We start from the raw sequence: 20,384 nt of genomic DNA, 5'->3' as shown, positions 1-20,384 counted from the left end.
CTGTTCTCTTCATTCTCCCTTGCTCCCAAAAGGGTGAGACCAGTGGAGTACCTTGGAGGGCTGCTACTGGCTCTTAAGACCCCACACGCTACTCACTAAGGTAGAATGCATAATGTCGTCTTTATAAACTGTGTTACGCCGGTTGAGCTGGATGTTCCCCCAGACCATGGTTCCCACAGCCCTCCACCCAAGCCATTCAGTCCCTCAGGGAGTTTGGATGTGTCTATGGAGCTTCCATGACCTTTCCTTGGACAAGCTGTACTGGCTTCCCCAGTATTGCGTACTGTCTTACCCTTCACCAAAGTTACAACTTACCTATTGTCTCTTTAGTATTTCCCCCCACCCCTCACATCCCTTGTAACCAAAAAAGATTGTTACTTTTTGTGTGTTAACATTTTCATGAGTTTTTAGAGTAGAGGTCTTATACGATATTTGTTCTTTTGTGATTGACTTATTTCACTCAGCATAATTGGCAAATATTTTGTTGTGTGTTTTTATTACAATTAAAAAGAAAAAAAAAATGCCCTGATGTCACTAGTAAGGGAGGGAATCGAAGGTAAGGGAGGCCCAGGGGACTGCCCTCATGAGATACACAGTACTCCAGGGAAACTGGAGAGCCTCTGGCAATGCCTGAATCACTTAAAAAGAATTATCACCAGAATTCTCTATCCCTAAGAATTCAGTATCCCTGATCGACACAGATTACTGTTGAAGAGTCTCCTAGATTCTCAAAGAATGTTCAGATCTGAAAGAGCCTTAGAGAAAAGCTGCCGACAGAAACTGTTCCAGAGGCAGCCATGCAAATCAGCTCGGGTCTCTTTTGTGTGTGTGTGTGTGTGTAACTACTATTTATTTTTATTTTTTATTGTACTTTAGATGAAGGTTTACAGAACAAACTAGCTTCTCATTAAACAATTAGTACACATATTGTTTTGTGACATTGGTTGCCAACCCCATGACATGTCAACACTCTCCCCCTCTCCACCTTGGGTTCCCATTACCAGCTTTCCTGCTCCCTCCTGCCTTCTCATCCTTGCCTCTGGGCTGGGGTGCCCATTTAGTCTCGTTTTGTTTTATGGGCCTGTCTAATCTTTGGCTGAAGAGTGAACCTCAGGAGTGATTTCATTACTGAGCTATAAGGGCGTCTGGAGGCCATACTTTCAGGGTTTCTCCAGTCTCTGTCAGACCAGTAAGTCTGGTCTTTTTTATTTTTTGGTGAGTTAGAATTTTGTTCTACATTTTTCTCCAGCTCTGTCTGGAACCCTCTATTGTGATCCCTGTCAAAGCAGTCGGTGGTAGTAGCCAGGCAGCATCTAGTTGTGCTGGACTCAGTCTGGTGGAGGCTGTGGTAGTTGTGGTCCATTAGTCATTTGGACTAATCGTTCCCTTGTGTCTTTGGTTTTCTTCATTCTCCCTTGCTCCAGATGGGGTGAGACCAGTGGAGTATCTCAGATGGCTGCTCAGAAGCTTTTAAGACCCCAAACATTACTCACCAAAGTAGAATGTAGGACATTTTCTTTATAAACTATGTTATGCCAACTGAGCTAGATGCTCCCCATAGCTCAGCCTCTTAAAACAAAGGAAGCTGGACTTGGAAAGGGCACTTTCAGGAGACTTTCAATAAAAATTGAAAATGTGGCTCATAACGCTTATAGTTCTATAGGACAGCGTCCTCAATTTCTCTGATCATGAAAATCACCTGGGGCACTTGTTAACAACTGAGCATCCCAGGTCCCTCCCAGGAGATTCTGATTCAGTGGGTCTGAGAAGGGGTCTGGCGAATTTATGTTTTTAGCATGCACCCCCAGGTGATTCTCACCATAAAGGAGGTTTGGGAAATTCTACTAGATGGGCATTGTTACAATCCTCTAATACAACGCAGAAAGATGACAACTTTGAAGGCAGGTAGAACATTTTGTAGGTCAAAAAATAATAATTCTCCATTTGCAAAATGTTGCCTTTGGTTTACAAAAGCAAAGTTCTGGTCTTAGGATTCTTTTTGCTATGTTTATTGACATATATGTGTGTATATACCCACACATGCATATACATTTGAGTTTCAGTTATTTTTATAAAAATGATAGCTGTTTATTTACACAACCACTGAGTAGATCACAAAAAAGAAGTAAATGCAATTGAAATGTCGCCATCCAGAGCCATCTATTGTCAGTAATTGGATGAGCATCCTTCCAAGTGTTTCTATGCACAGATAAGCAGGCAAGATACAACTGTATACACCTGGGGTTATACTAAGCCAAAAAACCAAATCAAACCCATTGCCATCGAGTTGATTCCGACTCATAGCAACCCTACAGGACAGAATAGAACTGCCCCGTAGGGTTTACCAAGGAGCAGTTAGGTGGATTCAAACTGCCGACCTTCTGGTTAGTAGCCAAGCTCTTAACCACTTCACCACCAGGAATCTGGGGTTATACAAGACCTGATCTTTTGCAACATAACCGTTAAGGGGTTGGCTGCTAATGGAAAGGCTGGAGTTTTAGAACTCACCCAGCGGCTCCACAGGAGAAAAAACTGGCGATCTGCTTCCGTAAAGACTACAGCCAAGAAAACCCTATGGGGCAATTCTATTCTGTCACATGGAGTCGCTATGAGTCAGAATCAATACAACAGCTCCCAGCAACAGTAATTCCCACATAAGAATATGGCTTATCTTTTCATAGCAATATACATTTATATCATCATTTCTGTAGTTATGTAATATTCCATTTGTATGAATATACCATAATTTGCTGAACAAATGCTTCTTTTTAAAGATTTTGAAATTAGTATGTTGTTGTTGTTACCTGTGCACAAGTTGGCCCCCAATTCATGGGGACCCCATGCACAATGTGCCCAGTTCTGCTCCATCCGCACCATAGGCTGCAGATCTGAACATTGTAATCTATATGGTTTTCATTGGCTGATTTTCAGAAGTAGATCTCCAGGCCTTTCTTCCTAGCCTATCTTAGTCTGGAAGCTCCACTGAAACCTGTTCGGCATCACAGCAACACTGACAGACAGTGGTGGCTGCACGTGAGGTGTACTGGCCAAAGAGTTGAACCTGAATCTCCAGCTTGGAAGGTGAGAATTCTATCACTGAACCACCAAAGTGCCTAACTCATAGGATACCTGAAACCAGTTCCTGGATCCCTAAGTGAGTGCTCCTTTGGCTGGAATGGGTGGAGGAGGAAGTGCTGGAGAGAAGGGCAGGTGGTAGTGAGGAAGAGATAAAGAATCACAGAGAACCCTTTTAAGAAATTTGACTGTGAAAGTGAGAGAAAGACAGGGCTCTGAGCTTGCAATTCCCTAAAAACCCCAAACCTGTTGTCGTTGAGTCGATTCTGACTCCTAGCAATCCTACAGGACAGAGTAGAACTGCCCCATAGGGTTTCCAAAGAGCAGCTGGTGGATTCGAACTGTCCACCTTTTAGTTAGCAACCAAGCTCTAAACCACTGTGCCACCAGGCTCTGCAAGCCCCCCATCATTTTTCAATTTTCAGGTCCTGGATTATTTTTTTCTTTTAAATTTTATTGTGCTTTAGGTGAAAGTTTACGACGCAAACTAGTTTCTCATTCAAAAATTTATACACAAATTGTTTTGTGACATTGGCTGTAATCCCCACAATATGTCAGCGCTCTCCCCCTTTCCATCCCAGGTTCCCCATGTCCATTGTCCCCTTTTCCTGTTCCTTTCTGCCTTCCCGTCTTTGCTTTTGGGCAGGTGTTGCCTACTTGGTCTCGCATACTTGATTGAGCTAAGAAGCACGTTCCTCACGTGTGTTATTGTTTGTTTTACAGGCCTATCTAATCTTTGGCTGAAACATTGACTTCAGGAGTGGCTTCAGTTCTGAGTTAGCAGGGTGCCCAGAGGCCAAAGTCTCGGGGGCTCCTCCAGTCTCTGTCAGACTAGTAATTCTGGTCTTTTTTTGTGAATTTTAATTTTGGTCTACATTTTTTCTTCCACTCTGTCTGGAACCCTCTATTGTGATCCCTGTCAGAGTGGTCAGAGGTGGCAGCACCACCTAGTCCTGGGCTCAGGCTGGTGGAGGCCGTGGTAGTTGTGGTCCATTAGTCTTTGGGACTAATATTTTCCTTGTGTCTTTAGTTTTCTTCATTCTCCTTTGCTCCAGATGGGATGGGCCCAATAGATGTATCTTAGATGGCCATTCGTAAGCTTTTAAGACCCTAGATGCTACTCACCAAAGCTTGTATTCTTTTAAACATGCAGGAGTATAATTAAATTTATGTTTCAAAAACTCTTTGTCACTGCACCAAATAACCTTCCTTGAGTATTACTCATCTATGCACTATACTTAATCTATCCAGACATCTCAGATTTTCACAGATAGACTAGATGGCCAATAGTTTGTCTTGTTGATTCCATGAGTAAACCATCCACTCTACTTTTTGTTTGGGAAACATGTCTGACTATATTGAAAGCATTAGAGAGTAAATGAGAAGAAACTCCTCTAATTTTTATTTTTCTCCCTCTTGAAACTTTGAATTGCTAAAATGACAACTCTTCGTAGATAAGTATTTGGAGGGCTGTCCTGACTTTCATTTTCAGTGCTAAAAGAGGAAAATATGGAATGATTGTGTGGGTACTGACAAAATTACTTGTCTGAAAGATCCATGGCTAGACAATAGTTAAGTTGCTTGAATCCCTGTATGTTGACACAATTCCAAGTAAATGTATTTATAACACAAGTGTAAAGGCCAACAATTGTTTATAAACATTTAGGCTGATTTGGGAGGGAAATTATACTCAAATTTACACTCAAATAACCTGTGTCTTTATAGGTATTCCAACATTTTAATAGCAAAATGAGTATCATCATCTTGAAAAATGTAGCCTTTTTCTTCTATGAATTTTAAGTGTTTCATACACTCTACTGATTTCCCAACAGCCTCCTTAAAATAGATAAAACTAGCTGCTATAGAGTCGACTCTGACTCATGGCAACCCCCTGTGTGTCAGAGTAGAACTGTGCTCCACAGGATTTTCAATGGCTGATTTTTTGGAAGCAGACTGCCAGGCCTTTCTTCCAAGGTGCCTCTGAGTTGACTTGACCCTCCAACCTTTTGGTTAGCAGCTGAACACATTAACCATTTGAACCACCCAGGGACTCCTTAAAACAGTCAGAAAACTGAAATATAAGAGTATCTTGTCCAGAAACTCAAGAACCAGAAACTAGCAGACTAATGGCTTGTCACCCTAACCTCCACACCAGTGCTTTTCTCGCTGAACCATGAGGAAATGTGGCAGAAGCAAAGAAAATGCTAGAAGCTAGTACAACACTGGAGAAAGAGCATAGCTATGAAGTCAGACAGACCTGGGTCTCAACAAGCCCCAGTCCTGCTACTTTTCAGGTTGCCACTATTTAACTGTATTTGACCTACAAAAATGGCAAGTCTGTGTGGTTGACCTAATAGCCGTGTGACTTGGGCAGCTTACCTAAACTCTCTAACCTTTGTTTCTTCCTCGGTATCTCAAAGGGTGGGTATGAGAATTAAGCAAGACAATGCAGGTCAACAGTTTAGCACAGTACCTGCTGAACAATAAGCATTCAAATAAACTACAGCTTTCATCATTAGTATTGCATGTTGATACCTCACTTCAGGAATCACAATATGTCAGAATTCTCTGGACAAACAAGGTAACTTTTCTTCTAGCCTACTGCAGCAGCTCCAGGTCCTTTGACGTGCAGTCTCCACTTCCTAAGTTTCTTTTCCCTCTTTAACACACCTGGCTAACTCCTCCTCATCCTCAGGTTTCCTCTGAAATACCACCTCCTCCAGGAGGTCTCCCCTGACTGTTCCTGCCCACAGTAAGGAGGTAAGAATAGCCGTTTCATACAGCAATGCAATTACTGATTCCCAATTAGACTCCAAGGTCCCCCGGGGAAGAGCCTTTATCTTCCTCTAAATTTCCCTCAGGCAGTGCTGTATGAGGTGCTCATTAAATGTCTGAGAAAAGAACCCCTTAACCACAGGCAGGGAAACTGGCTGCACATACACCATCGGTAAACAAGCCCGTGCTCTAAACCAGATCTTAAAAGCACTCTCCAGGTTGTTGTTAATGTTGTTAGTTGCCATCCAGTCGGCTCTGACTCAGGGCGACACCATGTAAAAGAGAACAAAACGTTGCTCCGTCCTGTGCCATCTGCACGATTGTTGGTATACTCAAGTCCACTGTTGGCGGCCACTGTGTATTTTGAGTGCCTTCCAGCCTCGAGGGCTTCTCTTCTAGCACTGTATTGGACAATATTCTCTTGTGATCCATAGGCTTTTCACTGGCTAATTTTCAGAAGTAGATCGCCAGGCCTTTCTTCCAAGTCTGTCTTGGTCTAGAAGCTCCACTGAAACCTGTCCACTATGGGTGACCCTGCTGATATTTGAAATACTAGTGGCATAGCTTCCAGCATCACAGCAACATGCAGGCCACCACAGTACAACAAATTGGCAGATGGATGGTGGACTCTCCAGATTAAATCAAAACCAAACCAAACCTGTTGCCGTGGAGTCAATGCTGATTCATAGCGATCCTGTAGGACAGAGCAGAAAGGTCCCATAGAGTTTCTAAGGCTGTAATCTTTACAGAAGCAGACTGCCATATCTTTCTCCCAAAGAGCAGCTAGTGGGTTCGAACTACCACCTTTCAGTTAGCAGCCAACCACTCAACCACTGAGCCACCACAGCTCTTCCCTCTCCCGGCTAGTGGTTCTCAAAGTGTGATCCTGGGACTAGCAGCATCAGCATCACCTGGGAACTTGTTAGAGATGCAGATTCTCAGACCTCATCCCAGACTGACTGAAACAGAAGGAATATGTGTTTTAACAAGCCCTCCACTGATTCTGATGCGGCTCAAGTTTGAGAACCACTGCTCTGGGTCTGGGAGCCCTGGTGGCACGGTGGTTAAAAGCTGTGGCTGTTAACCAAAAGGTCAGCAGTTTGAATCCACCAGTTGCTCCTTGGAAGCTCTATGGGGCAGTTGAACTCTGTGCCACAGGGTCACTATAAGTTGGAATCAACAGCAACAGGTTTTTGGTTTGGCTCTGGGTCTGTCCAATTCCAGTATTAAGGAGGTAAGGCTGCTGGTGTGACCTCCATGAGTATCCCCATATACTGAAGAGCCCCTCAGGAAGGGGGAACTGCAGACAGGTTCCCAGGTGCACAGGAGTAAAAGTTTCAAGCTGTCACGTTCAACTCACTTTTCTAAGCCCATATTAGGGGGTGAGTCAATGATAACTTTATCTAAATTGCCTGATAATGCAAACACATATCTAGAAAGTGAAGCTCTCCTCTAACTCTTGGCATCCTTCCTGAGGGTACACAGGCAAAGATGATTTTGCCAAATCACCTTAAAGTAGCAAGAAAACAAGCCCCAGGCAAACAGTGCTCTTCGGAGGAGACACCAAGATGGTAAGGAGGGCAGAACAGGTACAGGCTGATGGTGATAAAACTCAGGTTAACATTAGGCTCACTCCTCCACCCATACCATACCAGACATTGCTTGTCGATCACAACATTCTTGCTCAACAAATTGGACACCACCTAACCCAACCAACCCAATCCACGGCCATCGAGCTGAATTCTGACTCACAGTGACCCTGTAGGACAGAGTAGAACTGCCCTATAGGATTTCTAAGGCTGTAAATCTTAACTGAAGCAGACTACCACATCTTTCTCCTGTGGAACAGCTGGTTGGTTCGAGCCCTTAACCATTGCACCACCAGGGCTCCTGGACAGCACCTAAAAACCAAAACAAACCCATTGCCATTGGGTCGATTCCGATTCATAGGACATCACCTAGGAATCCTTAAATTAACTCCAGCCAGCCACTATCAATTTAACAGAACTGGCCCTTAAGAAAAACCTATTATTCTCAATTTAGGAGTCAAGTGTTCAAGCTCTGTTCGGTTAGTACAGAAATCAGCTGTGAAAAATGCACTGAATGTGGAAATCAGGGGCTATGCAATGGTGGGGAAATCATTTAAAACCTTTGAATCTCAATTTCCTTCTTTGCAAGAGGAAATGCCTTCCTCTCAGGGTTGTTGTGAGGATAAACAGCATGTGTGAAAGCACCGTGCCCTGTACCTGGCACATGAAAGGCCCTTGATAAATGTTTGTTGGATGTGAAACTAGGGCCATGTGGGATGCCCTGGGAAAAACCCTTGCCACCCAAGATCCCCTGAAGCTAATTCACCCCAGAAACTCAAGCTTAAGTGTTTACACAGGAAAGAGCTCTGGAGTAAAGTGCTGACAGGAAGCCCAACTGCGGTCAGAAGGGTGTGTGGTCAGTAGTGCAGGGACTCATACAAGGGAGGGGCTGGCCTGAGCCAGAAAGGGCCTTCCCTCCAACAGACAATGCTAGCTCCAATCCCCTTTGCCATACTCCACACTGCCCCTCCTGTTCATTTGACTAAATCAACAGATTCTACCTAGAAAGCTAATATCAGGAATATCCCTTCTGGAGAGAACATCTCAGTGAACAAAACCCACTGCAAGCCCTATCAGTTCAGTGGAATGTAAGGGCCTCTCCACTCAAGTGTCCCCATTTGGACAACTTATAGTTGTTAGGTGCCACTGAGTCAGCTCTACTTCATGGAGACCTTACGGATAACAGAAGGAAATGCTGCCTGGTCCTGCGCCATCTCCATGATGTTCGTTAGGTTTAACCCCATTGTAGAAGCTATTGTGTCAGTCCATCTCACTGAGCGTTTCCCTTGTTTTCACCGACCCTCTACTTTACCAAACATAATGTCTGTTTCTAGTGACTGGTCTTCCCTGATAATGTGTCCAAAGCAAGCAGGACGAACTTTCGCCATCCTTGCATCTAAGGATCATTCTAGTTGTTTTTCTTCTAAGACTGATTTGTTTGCTCTTCTGGCAGTCTATGGTATATTCAGTATTCTTCGCCAAAACCATAATTCAGCTGCATCAATTCTTCTTCAGTCTTCTTTTTTCATTATCCAGCTTTCACATGCATATGCGGTGACTGAAAAGACCACGCCTTGGAGAAATGTCTCAGTATGTGCCAGGTGCTTGCTATACATGAGCTCATTTAAATTCATGATACCATTCCCATTTCAAAAATGAAGAAACTGAGGCTCAGAAACATTAAGACACATGCTCAACGTCACACAACTAGGAGGCACTGGGATTTGAACTCTTTCTACAATTCTGGGGTGTGCTACTCACACTCCACTCAACTTCAGCTCTCATTTGTAGCTGGATTCGGGCCGAGGGAGAGCTTAAACAGACAGGAATTATAAAACGAGCACATGAAAAAAATTCCACCCCCATTCCAGTCAGCCACGGACTGGCTTGTAATCAGGGGTTAAAGTGTAACTAAGATCAAATGCATTCCCACATCTGTTAAAATAAACTTTAATACCTTTTAAATCTCACTTAATTCATACTTAAAACTGAATCCGTAAATAGATAATACTCACTTTTAGCTCTTTTGCTAAAAGCTAGTACGTAATTAATTAAACTTTAGAAGCCAGCATGATTGATTTTTTTTATATTTTTAGCAAAGTGATTACCACTTTCATAAAATTCTACTACCACAACGATAATGAAGAAACTTGATGTACCAGAATAACCTCCAGCTTCAGGCACCAAAATATTATGTTGTACCTCCTACCAGGTAGGCATTTAGCATTTACTCTGGACCACAGGAGGGTATGCCAGACCCAGGCAGGTCCTCAATGAACATTCAACCAACCATGGAAAAGTTACATCTATCAAGGTAGATCATAATTGCAGATGTTTGTGTTCTTCAGTAAAAGGTATATTTCAATTAAATTTCACTTGCTAGTGAACAATTTACTCGGTATTGGATATATTTTGATATCAACAACATCGAAACTGGTGGCATCAATTACCTCTAGGATGTGAAATAATGTACATTAAATTTTTGGTGGAGAAAAGTCAGTAACTAGGCTAAGGAGAGACAAATAAGCAAGTACCTGGTGAGGCAGGCTGTCCACCAGAACAGGTCTTTGTCTCGGGGAGAACTCGTACCTGGAGGTGTGGTTAGGGTGCCAGTCCCACTCACAAGGAGATGATAATAAGGCCGTGCTCCGCACCCTGAAAAAGACAGCATTGTTAAGACCCAGTATGGTCATTTCTAGCATGGTAGAATCTTAGGAAATGCACTGAAGTTCATACACCATACAGTTCATCTATTTATAGTATGGCTTTTCATATATCCAGAGTTGTGCGACCATCACCACAATCAATTTTAGAACATTTTCGTGAGCCCAAAAAGAAACTCTGCACCCCTTAGCCATCACCCCCAGCCCCCACCCCATTAGGCAACCACTAATCTACTTTCTCTGTCTCTATTTAAAAAAGAACTAAACCAGTTGCTGTGGAGTCATTTCCGACTCATAGTGACCCTACAAGACCAAGCAGAACTGCGCCATAAGGTTTCTAAGGCTGTAATGTTTACGGAAGCCCACTGCCACATCTTTTCTTCTGGTGGGTTCCAACCACTGACCTTTTGGTTAGTAGCCAGCGTTTAACCACTGTGCCACCAGGGCTCCTTTTCTGTCTCTACAGATCTGTCTATTCTGGATATTTCATCGAAATGGAATCATATATATGTGCCGTTTTGAAGACACAAAAGATTCTTTCACATAATGTTTTCAAGGTTCATCCGTGGTATACCATATATCCGTTACCAGTACTTAATTTCTTTTTATGGCTGAATAATATCCCAATATATGGATACACTATATTTTATTTATCCATTCATCACTTAATGGACATTTGGCTTGTTTCCATTTTGTGGCAATTATGAATAAAGCAGCTCTGCGCATTCCTGCATAAGTTTTTGCGCAGACCTATGTTTTCATTTCTCTTGGGTAGATACCTAAGAATGGAATCGCCACACCTAATGTTTTTAATCTTCAAAAAATGGAGAAAACTATGTAAAAATTTGGCATCATCAATCCACCTGAGGGTCATCCTGAGGCACAGTTCTTATTAAGAATTCACCATTCAGGTTTAAAAAATACTCAGCACAGACTAATCAGACTGGTTGAGACTAGAGGACTCCCTGAGACTATTGCCCTGAGATACTCTTTAAACCTGGAACCAAAACTAGCCCCTGAGGTCACCTTTTAGCTAAATAACAGATTAGCTCACAAAATAAAGAATATCACCCCTGAGTACTATGCTCTATTAAAAAATCATCTATATGAGTCCAAATGGTCAACAATTACTTTAAGATAAAGATGAGAATGTAAGGGGGCAGGGAAACTAGACTACTGGAAATGGAACAACCAGAATGGAAGTAATGAGAATGTTCATGCATTGTGAAGAATGTAACCAATGTCACTGAACAATCTGTGTAGAAGTTGTTGAATGGGAACCTAATCTGCTGTGTAAACTTTCACCAAAAACACAATAAAATATTATTTAAAATAATAATAATCAGCAGGTGAGAAAATAGCTAGAGAAAACTTTTTTTTTAATTGTGGTAAAGTACACGTAACATAAAATTTATCATTTTACAGTATACAATAAAGAAAACATTTTAAGAGACTAAAAGGGAATTCATTTTTTACAGCTGTTAAAATAATGGCTTGTTTTTATAATTATATTTGTGGGTTGCCCCCAGTCAGAAACAATGGCAGGCACTTTTTGTTTTTACTCCCTGTTAAGGAGCCTCGGAATAAAGCCCTAGTAATCTGCTTATACCAACCACTGAAAAAGCTATGGAGCACAGTTCTACTCTGACACACGTGTGGTTGCCATGAGTCGGAATCGACTCAACAACAAAAAACAAGGACTGAATTGTGTCCCCAAAAAATATACGTTGAAGCCTAACCCCTGTAACCTATGAATATGATCCTGTTTGGAAATAGGGGTTTTCTTTTGTTATGTTAATGAGGTCATACCTGAGTGTGATGGGCCCTAAACCTAATCCCTTCTGAGTAATGTCTTAGAAAGGAAGACTGCAGACACAGATATACACACAGGGAGAAGACACCATGTAACCATGGGGGCAGATGCATCTATAAGCAGTAAAGGAACACCAACAATTGCAGACTGTGACCACACACTGGGAGAGAGGCCCACAGAAGGAATCGATAGAGCTGAGACCCTGATTTGGACTATTAGCCTCCAGAACAGTGAGAAAACGCATTTCTGTTCTTTAAAGCCACCCATTCTGTGGTATCTTATTATGGCAGCCCTGTGAAACTAAGATACCCACCCAGAAAAAAAAAAAGAAAAGAAACATGAAATAGCCCCTTTGCACATTTTTACTATCGTTCATACGCCTTTCAAACACCACCAGGCAGCAAGCTAGCACTTCTGGGTCGTGCCTGGGCCCTGGCAGCTTTACACCAGGCGGTCAGAGGGCAAACTTTCAGTGGGAGGAAGAATGTTGCTCCTCACCAGTTCTGGACACACTCTTCTGTTTGTTAGACAACGTGATATTGTGGCATATGCGCATATCACTCCCTACACAATGAAATAGAAATAAAAGATAGTGCCGATGTTATTTGTACAGGCGGGGGGCACATTTCCCTTTTCCAGGGATCAGCAGGAAATGTAGGCATAGGCTATAGCAAGGCCATCTGGACATCATACAAAGCAAGCAGCAGGATTAGAGCCCAGGCCATACATGGTTTCTATTATTACTTCCAAAGATAAATAAATGGCTAGCAAATCAAGATGGGCTTGGTTATGCTTTTGGCCTGAATATGAAATTTTTCTACAGGTATCGGCTCCAAATAGAGCTTTTTTTCTTTTGTTGAAAGAGCTTGCTTTATAAATTAAATCAATTTTCTGCATTTCTAAGATATCCTGGTTTTAGCTTCCTTCTATAATATTCCTGAGGGCTTTGACTTACAAAGGAACCCCCAATAACAATCAGCCATTTCTAAATAAAACACACTATTGACTAGCTTTTTGTTGTTGTTAGTTGCCATTGGTTAATGCACGCAGCTGCTAACTGAAAGGTTGGCAGTTCAAGCCCACCCAGAAGCACCTCAGAAGAATGGCCTGGTGATCTACTTCTGAAAAACCAGCTATTGAAAACCTTGGAGCACAGTCCTACTTTGACACACATGGGGTCGCCAAGAGTCAGAGCTAACTCGAGAGCAACTGGTTGATTAAGTCACTGTCAAGTCTGCCCCAACTCATGGCAACCCCATGTACAACAGAACAAAATGTTGTCTGGTCTTGCGCCATCTTCACAATCATTGTTATGTCCATTGTTGTGGCCACTATGTATCTGAGTGCCTTTCAACTCAGAGGGCTCGTCTTCTAGCACTGTAGCAAACAGTACTCTCTTGTGATCTGTTAGGGTTTTCATTGGCTAATTTTTAGAGGTAGATTGCCAGGCCTTTCTTCCTAGTTTGCCTTAGTCTGGAAGCTCAACTGAAACCTGTCTACCACAGGTAGCCCTGCTGGTATTTGAAATACTGGCGGCATAGCTTCCAGTATCACAGCAACACACTAGCCACCACAGTATGACAAAGTGACAGACAGATGATAGTATTGACAAGGGCCACCTCTAAATTTAAAAAACACTTGGCAGAAGGAACTGAAATACATTCTTGGTTTTCAATAGTATTGACAGGTATGTAAAATTGTTTTCAGGTAACATGAGTCAGAGCTGAAAACTGTAAAAGGAAAATCCACAGGTGACTCAGTAGTTTTGTGTCTGGGTATCAATTCCCGCCCCCCTCCCCAACCTTTCTTTTTTTTTTTTTTTTTGTCTTCATTTGTGGCTGTACTAAAACTGAGTAAGCACTGGTAAACAGTCAGCACCTACCATGTGCTGGGCAGTGAGGTCATTATGCACATGTATAAGTCATCCAGTCTTCAATGAACTTACAACAGTCAGTCAACTGAGACACTGTCTAGCTGGTCGTTTTGGTCCATGATGTGACTGTGCACTTTGCCGACTAGAAGCCTAAGCACAGCTCTGTTTGCAGACAGCAAGAAAAAAATTACCGCAAGTTGGTGGCGGGGTCGGGGGCGGGGAGGGTCGGGAGCTGAAGGAATTCCCTAAGATTCTGAATATAAAATTATAACCTGACTTCTGAATATTTTGAAATGCAGAAGCAGCTGCTCCTGAAAGCTATGCAGTACCACGTGTGTTGTGTAACTGTAATACTTCTTGAAAAGAATGAAAAAGACAAGACTTCTCAGAAGAAAAATCGACCTCACGATTTAGCCACTCAACCCTACAGAAACCTCTGGCAGTAATGCTCATGGACAGATGGGCAGACTTTCCTCCACAGAAACACAGCCCATAACCCACCTTCTTACCACTGAAGTCTCTAACAAGTGCTCTGAGTGTAGGCACAGGGGAGTAAAAGCCATCATGAAGCCCAGAAAAGTGTCAACTCAAGAGCCAGCAAGTAGGATCTGATGGAAGGCTCTTTTCTAGGCGCTTGCTATTCAAAGTGTGGTTCATGGACTGAACCATCAGAATCATCTGGACCATCGAACATCCTCTGGGCCTACAGCACCACCTGGGAACCTATTAGAAATGCAGACTCTCAGGTCCCACCATAGCCTACAGAATCAGAATCTGCATTTTAACAGGGTGACTCATATGCGCATTAAATTTTGAGAGATAAGGCATGAAGTTGCCTCTGAAAGATTTAGAACTAATTAATTAAATCAGCACATCTTGGTAGAAGGTCACCCCTCTGAGGATATCCAGAAAGGAGAGTTTACTGTAAGCTTAGAGTGGGACACTAATATGTCTAAAAGAAGGCATGTCAGGTGACAAGGTGGTCAGCAGATTAAAAAAATGGGATCAGAGAAGCAATGTTTTGTCTGTGTGTAGTCAAAGAACTCAGAGTATTAGAGATACAAGGTACAGTGCTGTCATCAGGATTAAGGGAAAGTTCTCTCCAAAAAAAAAAAAAGGAAACTTCAACTTCCCTTATTTAAGGATCACTTCCTAATGAATGAAGGAGCCCTGGTGGAAGAGTGGTTAAACGCTGGGCTGCTAACCTAGAGGTCGGCGGTTCCAACCCACCAGCTGCTCCTCAGGAGACAGATGTGGCAGTCTGCTCCCGTAAAGATTTACAGTCTTGGAAACCCTATGGGGCGGTTCTACTCTGTCCTATAGGGTCACTATGGGTCACAATGAACTCGATAACAGTGGATTTTGGTCCTAATGAATAATTTGACTTCTGTTTGGCTTGATTTGGGGAAAGGAGGAGTGGCAGAGATGCTCCTGCTTAAGGTACTTACTCATTCCAGTCACTGGAAAAGGTTATCTCACAAGAGAAATTATCTGACAATCTGCTTTACATATGTGAATCTGTGAGTTTAGGGCAGGTCTTAGAACCTCTGCTGAGAATTTGCATTTCTAACAAGTCTCCAGGAAATTATACATAAGAATCACCCAGGGATCTTGTTTAAATGTAGATTCTGATTCAGTATATCTGGGGAGGAAATTCAAATTCTCAGCAGGGTTTGGAACCAGAACGAACCAGTTAAAAGTCCTGATTTAGGGTGAATCCCCTCATGAGTGATCCTAAGCCAGAAACAAAGAACATCCAGTTTCTGTCTGAGGGCCAAACCCAGATCATGATGACTCAAACAAGGCTGAGTTCCCTGCTCGTAAAATTCAAAGACTAGAATTCAGGAATGGCAAATACATAGACCATGTGTTCCAGCTCCCCAGTTATATGTACAGAACAAACATACCTAATCAACTGCAATATTCCTTTCCTGTTAAGCCCAGACTTAGCCTCTGGGTCCTCCCTATCACAACTCTCCAAGGAATCTACCCACCAACTGGCTTTGGCATGCCATGTGAAATGCTCAAGCCCTCAGCTGCTAACCTAAAGGTTGGCGGTTCAAACCCATCCAGCAGCTCCATGGGAGAAAGACCTAGTGATCTGCTCCCATGAAGATTACAGCCTAGAAAACCCTATGGGGCAATTCTACTCTGTCACATGGGGTCGCTACGAGTCAAAATCAACTAGACGGCACCTAACAACAACAGCATGAAAGCTGTTTACCATCCCTGACAAAAAGTCCTCCCAGCTCGAAACATCTGTCATTCTGAGACAAAGATCCAAACTACAGTATGACCAGTCTCTAGGGGCTACCTGAAGGGTCACAATTTGGTCATTACAACATGTTTTCCTTAGCCCTCAGTACCATCAACCTATCTATACTCTCAGAGTATAGATACACTATACATCACTATACATCCCTACCCCCCACCCCGCCACACACACTCTCTTTCTCTCTCTCTCTCACTTTCAAGAGAATATCAGTAAAATAATGATAATAATAGTAATGCTTCCTCAGAACTCCATTCTAAAGCATCCCTAAAATTTCCCCAAAAAACATCTTATTTATTTCTAATAGAAAGTATCTTTTACAGAGGGGAAGAAAATCCACCTAAATCAGGTGTCTCAACAGTGACGCCACTGAAATTTTGGACCAAATAATTTTTTGTTTTGGGGGGCCGTCCTGTGCATTGTTGGATGTTTAGCAGCACCCCTGGCCATTACTCGCTAGATGCCAGTAGCAACCCCAAAGTTACAACCAAAAGCGTCCCCAGACATTGCCAAATGTCCCCTGAGAGGTAAAATTCCTTCCCAACCTCTACCCCTGTGAGGATCAGTGACTTAAATGATTATAGCAGTTCTTAAGCGGATGGGACTACCGGCGTGTTTTCCCCCTTATTCTTCTGTATTTTCCAAATCTTCTATAATGAATGCATATTGTTTACACGACAAAAATAAGCTAGTAACTTTCTACTTTTTAAACGAAAGCATCATTTGCTGCACAGATGCCTCAAGTTGATCTGTGGGTGAGTGCCAATGTGTGGCTCAGTCAGTTTAAAAATTAAAATTCAAGCAGTAAAAGTACTGTCTACCATACAAGCACCTAAAATTAAACTTCCCCTCAATGTGTAAAAGAGATTTCAGGGAAGAAAGTTAGAATTGAGGATGCTAACCATTCAGAAAGAACTTCTAAATTCTTCTTCAACATGGTAAATCAGTGGGGCTTTAGAAAGAGATCTGAAGTAAAAACTGTTGTTTCAAGAAAAATATTCACCTGAAACACAGTCTGCACCTACACTTTAATCAGAAAGTATCTGCACTGTAGGGAAAAAAAATAACAATAAGGCACATTTTATTCATCTTTAAGAATTGCTACAATTGTAGGTCATGTTTTAAAAAAACAAACTTTCAAAATCAGAAAATTAAAATATCTGGATTATGAGAAGAGGCCCTGCTTTAAATGCTCTAGAACACTCCCACTAGTTCATCTTCTTGGCTGTGAGACCAGGAATTTCCTCAGAGTATTATTACCATGAATTTCATTACTAACTATTTTTACATCCATCTGGGAGGGCCACATCCACCAAGAGAAACAAGTTCTCAGTGAAGAACTCAACATCTATTACCCTTTAGAGACAGATGACTCTTTCCTCCATTTGGGCTCCCCAAGCCCCCCACAATATCTATGTTGGCAGCAGTCAATAAGCTTCCTGCCTCCTCTGCTTACCCTGTGTGCTGCCAAAGGTTCACGTGTCTTCGGCTCTCAGGTAAAAGTTCTCTTTTGTTAAGTGGGGTGATACCAACTGCGGCTTCCAGAATAGCCATGTACTTCTTGTACCTCATCTTGTGTCTCCCAGCCCAAGGTCATATAAATTTTCGGTCACTGTTCAGCTGAAGCAACGGAAGTAATCTTTGCTGTACTGGAAGCTGCTGTTTTCTTTTAGATGCTCTGTGCAGCCCTAGCTAGAGCTATTAAACACCGCGGTGGGAGGGCGAGGGTGGAGGAGGGCTGAGGCCAAATCAAGCCTAAATAATTAAATAGAAAGGCTCTTTTGGATTTCCCTGCAAAGTCAGTATTATATAAAGCTAAAGAATTTTGAATAAAGCACTGAATGAAAATGATTTGCAGGATGGCCGTGGTTCTAAACACAGCAATCTAACATACACTCCCCAATTAATCCGCACATAAATCTTTGACGCCACTAATCCTTCAAGGACTAATGGCCCACGAGGTGATTTACCTCAAGGTCTCGTAATAATTGGTCCAAAAAGCCTGTGTGCCTCTGGATGAACTAAAATCAGAAACAGATTTGTTTCTCTACAAATGCCTCTCTCTAAAAGGCCGCTTTGATGCTGAGGAAGGAGTTTCAGTCGTCGTTTTGTACGATGCATTTCTAAGTGCCATAAACTCATTGCTTGGATCGATAGCAAAGCAAACATTAATTAATTTATTAAGAAATAATTCTCTGTTTTTTTAATACCTTTTTAAATACCTCTAGAGCCCAACAAGTTGTGACCTCCGCTAGTGTGAAAAATGTATTTTCACTAAGACTTTCCCCTTGCCTTTGAGGTGCTCCTTGACCCCTTTCCATGTGGTAAGGGTGGGCCATCCAACATGGTGTACATGACCCAGACTGGGTCAACAGTCTTCCCAGAGATGAAAACATGATATTAGCAGAGAAATGTCCTCTTTTCATTGGGGCTGATAAGCAGGGATGACAGGAAGTTAGGGCTGTTGGCTAGCAAGTTCCCTACCACCTAGAGAAGGCTCAGCACACCATGCGATGGTAGTGGAGAAAAACAGTACCAAGAGAAATGAGATGACATCATACGAGCTTCTGGATTCACCTGTGCCTGAGGCTACTGTCATCCCAGGAGTTCCCAGTTCCACGAGCTAATCAATTGACTTTTGTGAATTTAGTTTTAGTTGAGTTTCTGTCACTCCAAAGAAGTCTGTATCTATACACCTTTGTTATCTACTTCTTCAAGCTTTTTTCTTTTTTCTGTTTGATATGCCATGACATCATAAAGGAGCTATGTTGCCTGTTGTCTAAACAAACTCATGTATAAAGAGGAAATAAAATAGGAGTCATTATGTAGTGATTCTCATTAACCTAGATATATTCACAGTGAATAAGTGCACCATCCGCTCCCCAACAACCATGCCCCAATATCTCAAACCTTACTTTTATAGTTTCTCTCTCTTTCTTTTTCTTTCTTTCTTTTTTACCTGAATGACTTAAATCAGTGGTCTCCAAAGCAGGGTGCACACACCAACAATCTTTGGGTTGTGGAAAGAAAATATTAGACTGTCTATTTTCATGTATTTTTCTCTTATCCTTTAAAAATTTGGTTTGGGTGTTTACGTTTTTAAATATCCATAATATTTACTTAAATATGTTTTAAATGACATTAAGGTACATCATTTATAAATAAGTACATATTGTAGGGTATGCTTAAAAATCGGGTAGGGGTGCATGATCAAAAAGATTTGAAGGTCAGTGACTTCAATAGCCCTCCAACTCCTCCCCTAAGCCTCAGTTTTCCCATCTATAAAATGAGAGGGCTGAGCAGATGAACACTAAATTTCCTTCCAACAACAACAAAAACCCAAGAACTCCACTTCACTTTGCCTGACTATACAATTAATATAAGGTGGTAGAAAACAAGGCATAAATCAGTTGGTCTTGGAATATTTCATTTCCATAATATTCATGAATACACTCCCACTGGTTGTTCTGCAAACAATTAGCACCAGTTAGTCACAGGAATTCTTTTATAGTCTGAACTTGGCTGGATACAGCTGCCACCTCTGAAAAAATGCTCCAATACAGCCCTAGTTAAATCATACAGGAGGATGTAATTATACTCACACAACAGTCTTTGTTCTAACAAATTGTATTTCTAATGACACGTGATAAAATTATTATACAACCCTCTCCAATTTAAGAATTGAGGCCTCAGCTAACAACAACAAAAAAAATCAAGTTAAATTTTTTTACCCACTGGAAGCTGTTTTACTACAGTGAAAGTGACACCACAGTTTATAAATGGCATGTTTGAAAGTTTCATTTGCTGTTGGAATTTATGAAGCATTTAACATACAACTTTTACAAAACGATTCTTATCTATGATGATCTCGTGCAAAGTTAAAGTCGGGTCTTTCATTAGGAAAATAATTCTGCCTTAGAATTTACTTTTCTTCCATAAATGAGATTGTTCAACTTTCTAATTTATTTATTTATTTGGTTTTTTAAATTGCCATCTTTGTGTGAACCCCTGCATAACGGTATATAAGGACAATAACACAGAATCAAATCTAGCCAAAACATCCCATCCAGATACGTATTTATACGGTATTTTCTTTGTAATGCTAGACATTCTTTAGAAATACGCATTTATTTGATTAATTTCCTTAGAGTGCTAAAAATTACTACTACAACTGTCTGCTTAAAAATCACTTATTTATCAAATTTTTTAAAAAATCTACATGGTCCATGGTCTCGGGGAACATCTAGCTCAATTGGCATGACACAGCTTATAAAGACAATGCTCTACATTCTACCTTGGTGAGTAGTGTCTGGGGTCTTAAAAG

At 41.7% G+C, this 20,384-nt stretch overlaps 1 protein-coding gene across 2 annotated transcripts in view; it reads right to left on the bottom strand.

Moving 5' to 3' along the window:
- Positions 1 to 20,384, bottom strand: part of TJP2 (tight junction protein 2) — a 142,771-nt gene that overhangs the window by 101,214 nt on the left and 21,173 nt on the right. Inside the window, exon 2 of one of the 2 annotated variants that reach the window (XM_023730848.1) lies at positions 9,974 to 10,094. Coding sequence is in view for 1 of the 2 variants with exons in the window: in XM_023730847.1 (XP_023586615.1) it covers positions 9,974 to 10,141 (168 nt within the window). In the remaining variant the exon portion in view is untranslated. Of the gene's footprint in view, positions 1 to 9,973; positions 10,177 to 20,384 lie in introns of those variants that run through there. The other variant, XM_023730847.1, reaches the window with a different exon arrangement.

This window comes from Trichechus manatus, unplaced genomic scaffold (genome assembly GCF_000243295.1).
Source record: "Trichechus manatus latirostris isolate Lorelei unplaced genomic scaffold, TriManLat1.0 scaffold00038, whole genome shotgun sequence".
Lineage (NCBI taxonomy): Eukaryota > Metazoa > Chordata > Mammalia > Sirenia > Trichechidae > Trichechus > Trichechus manatus.
Note: the sequence above shows the minus strand (reverse complement) of the source record. Positions and strands in the feature narration are given on the sequence as shown.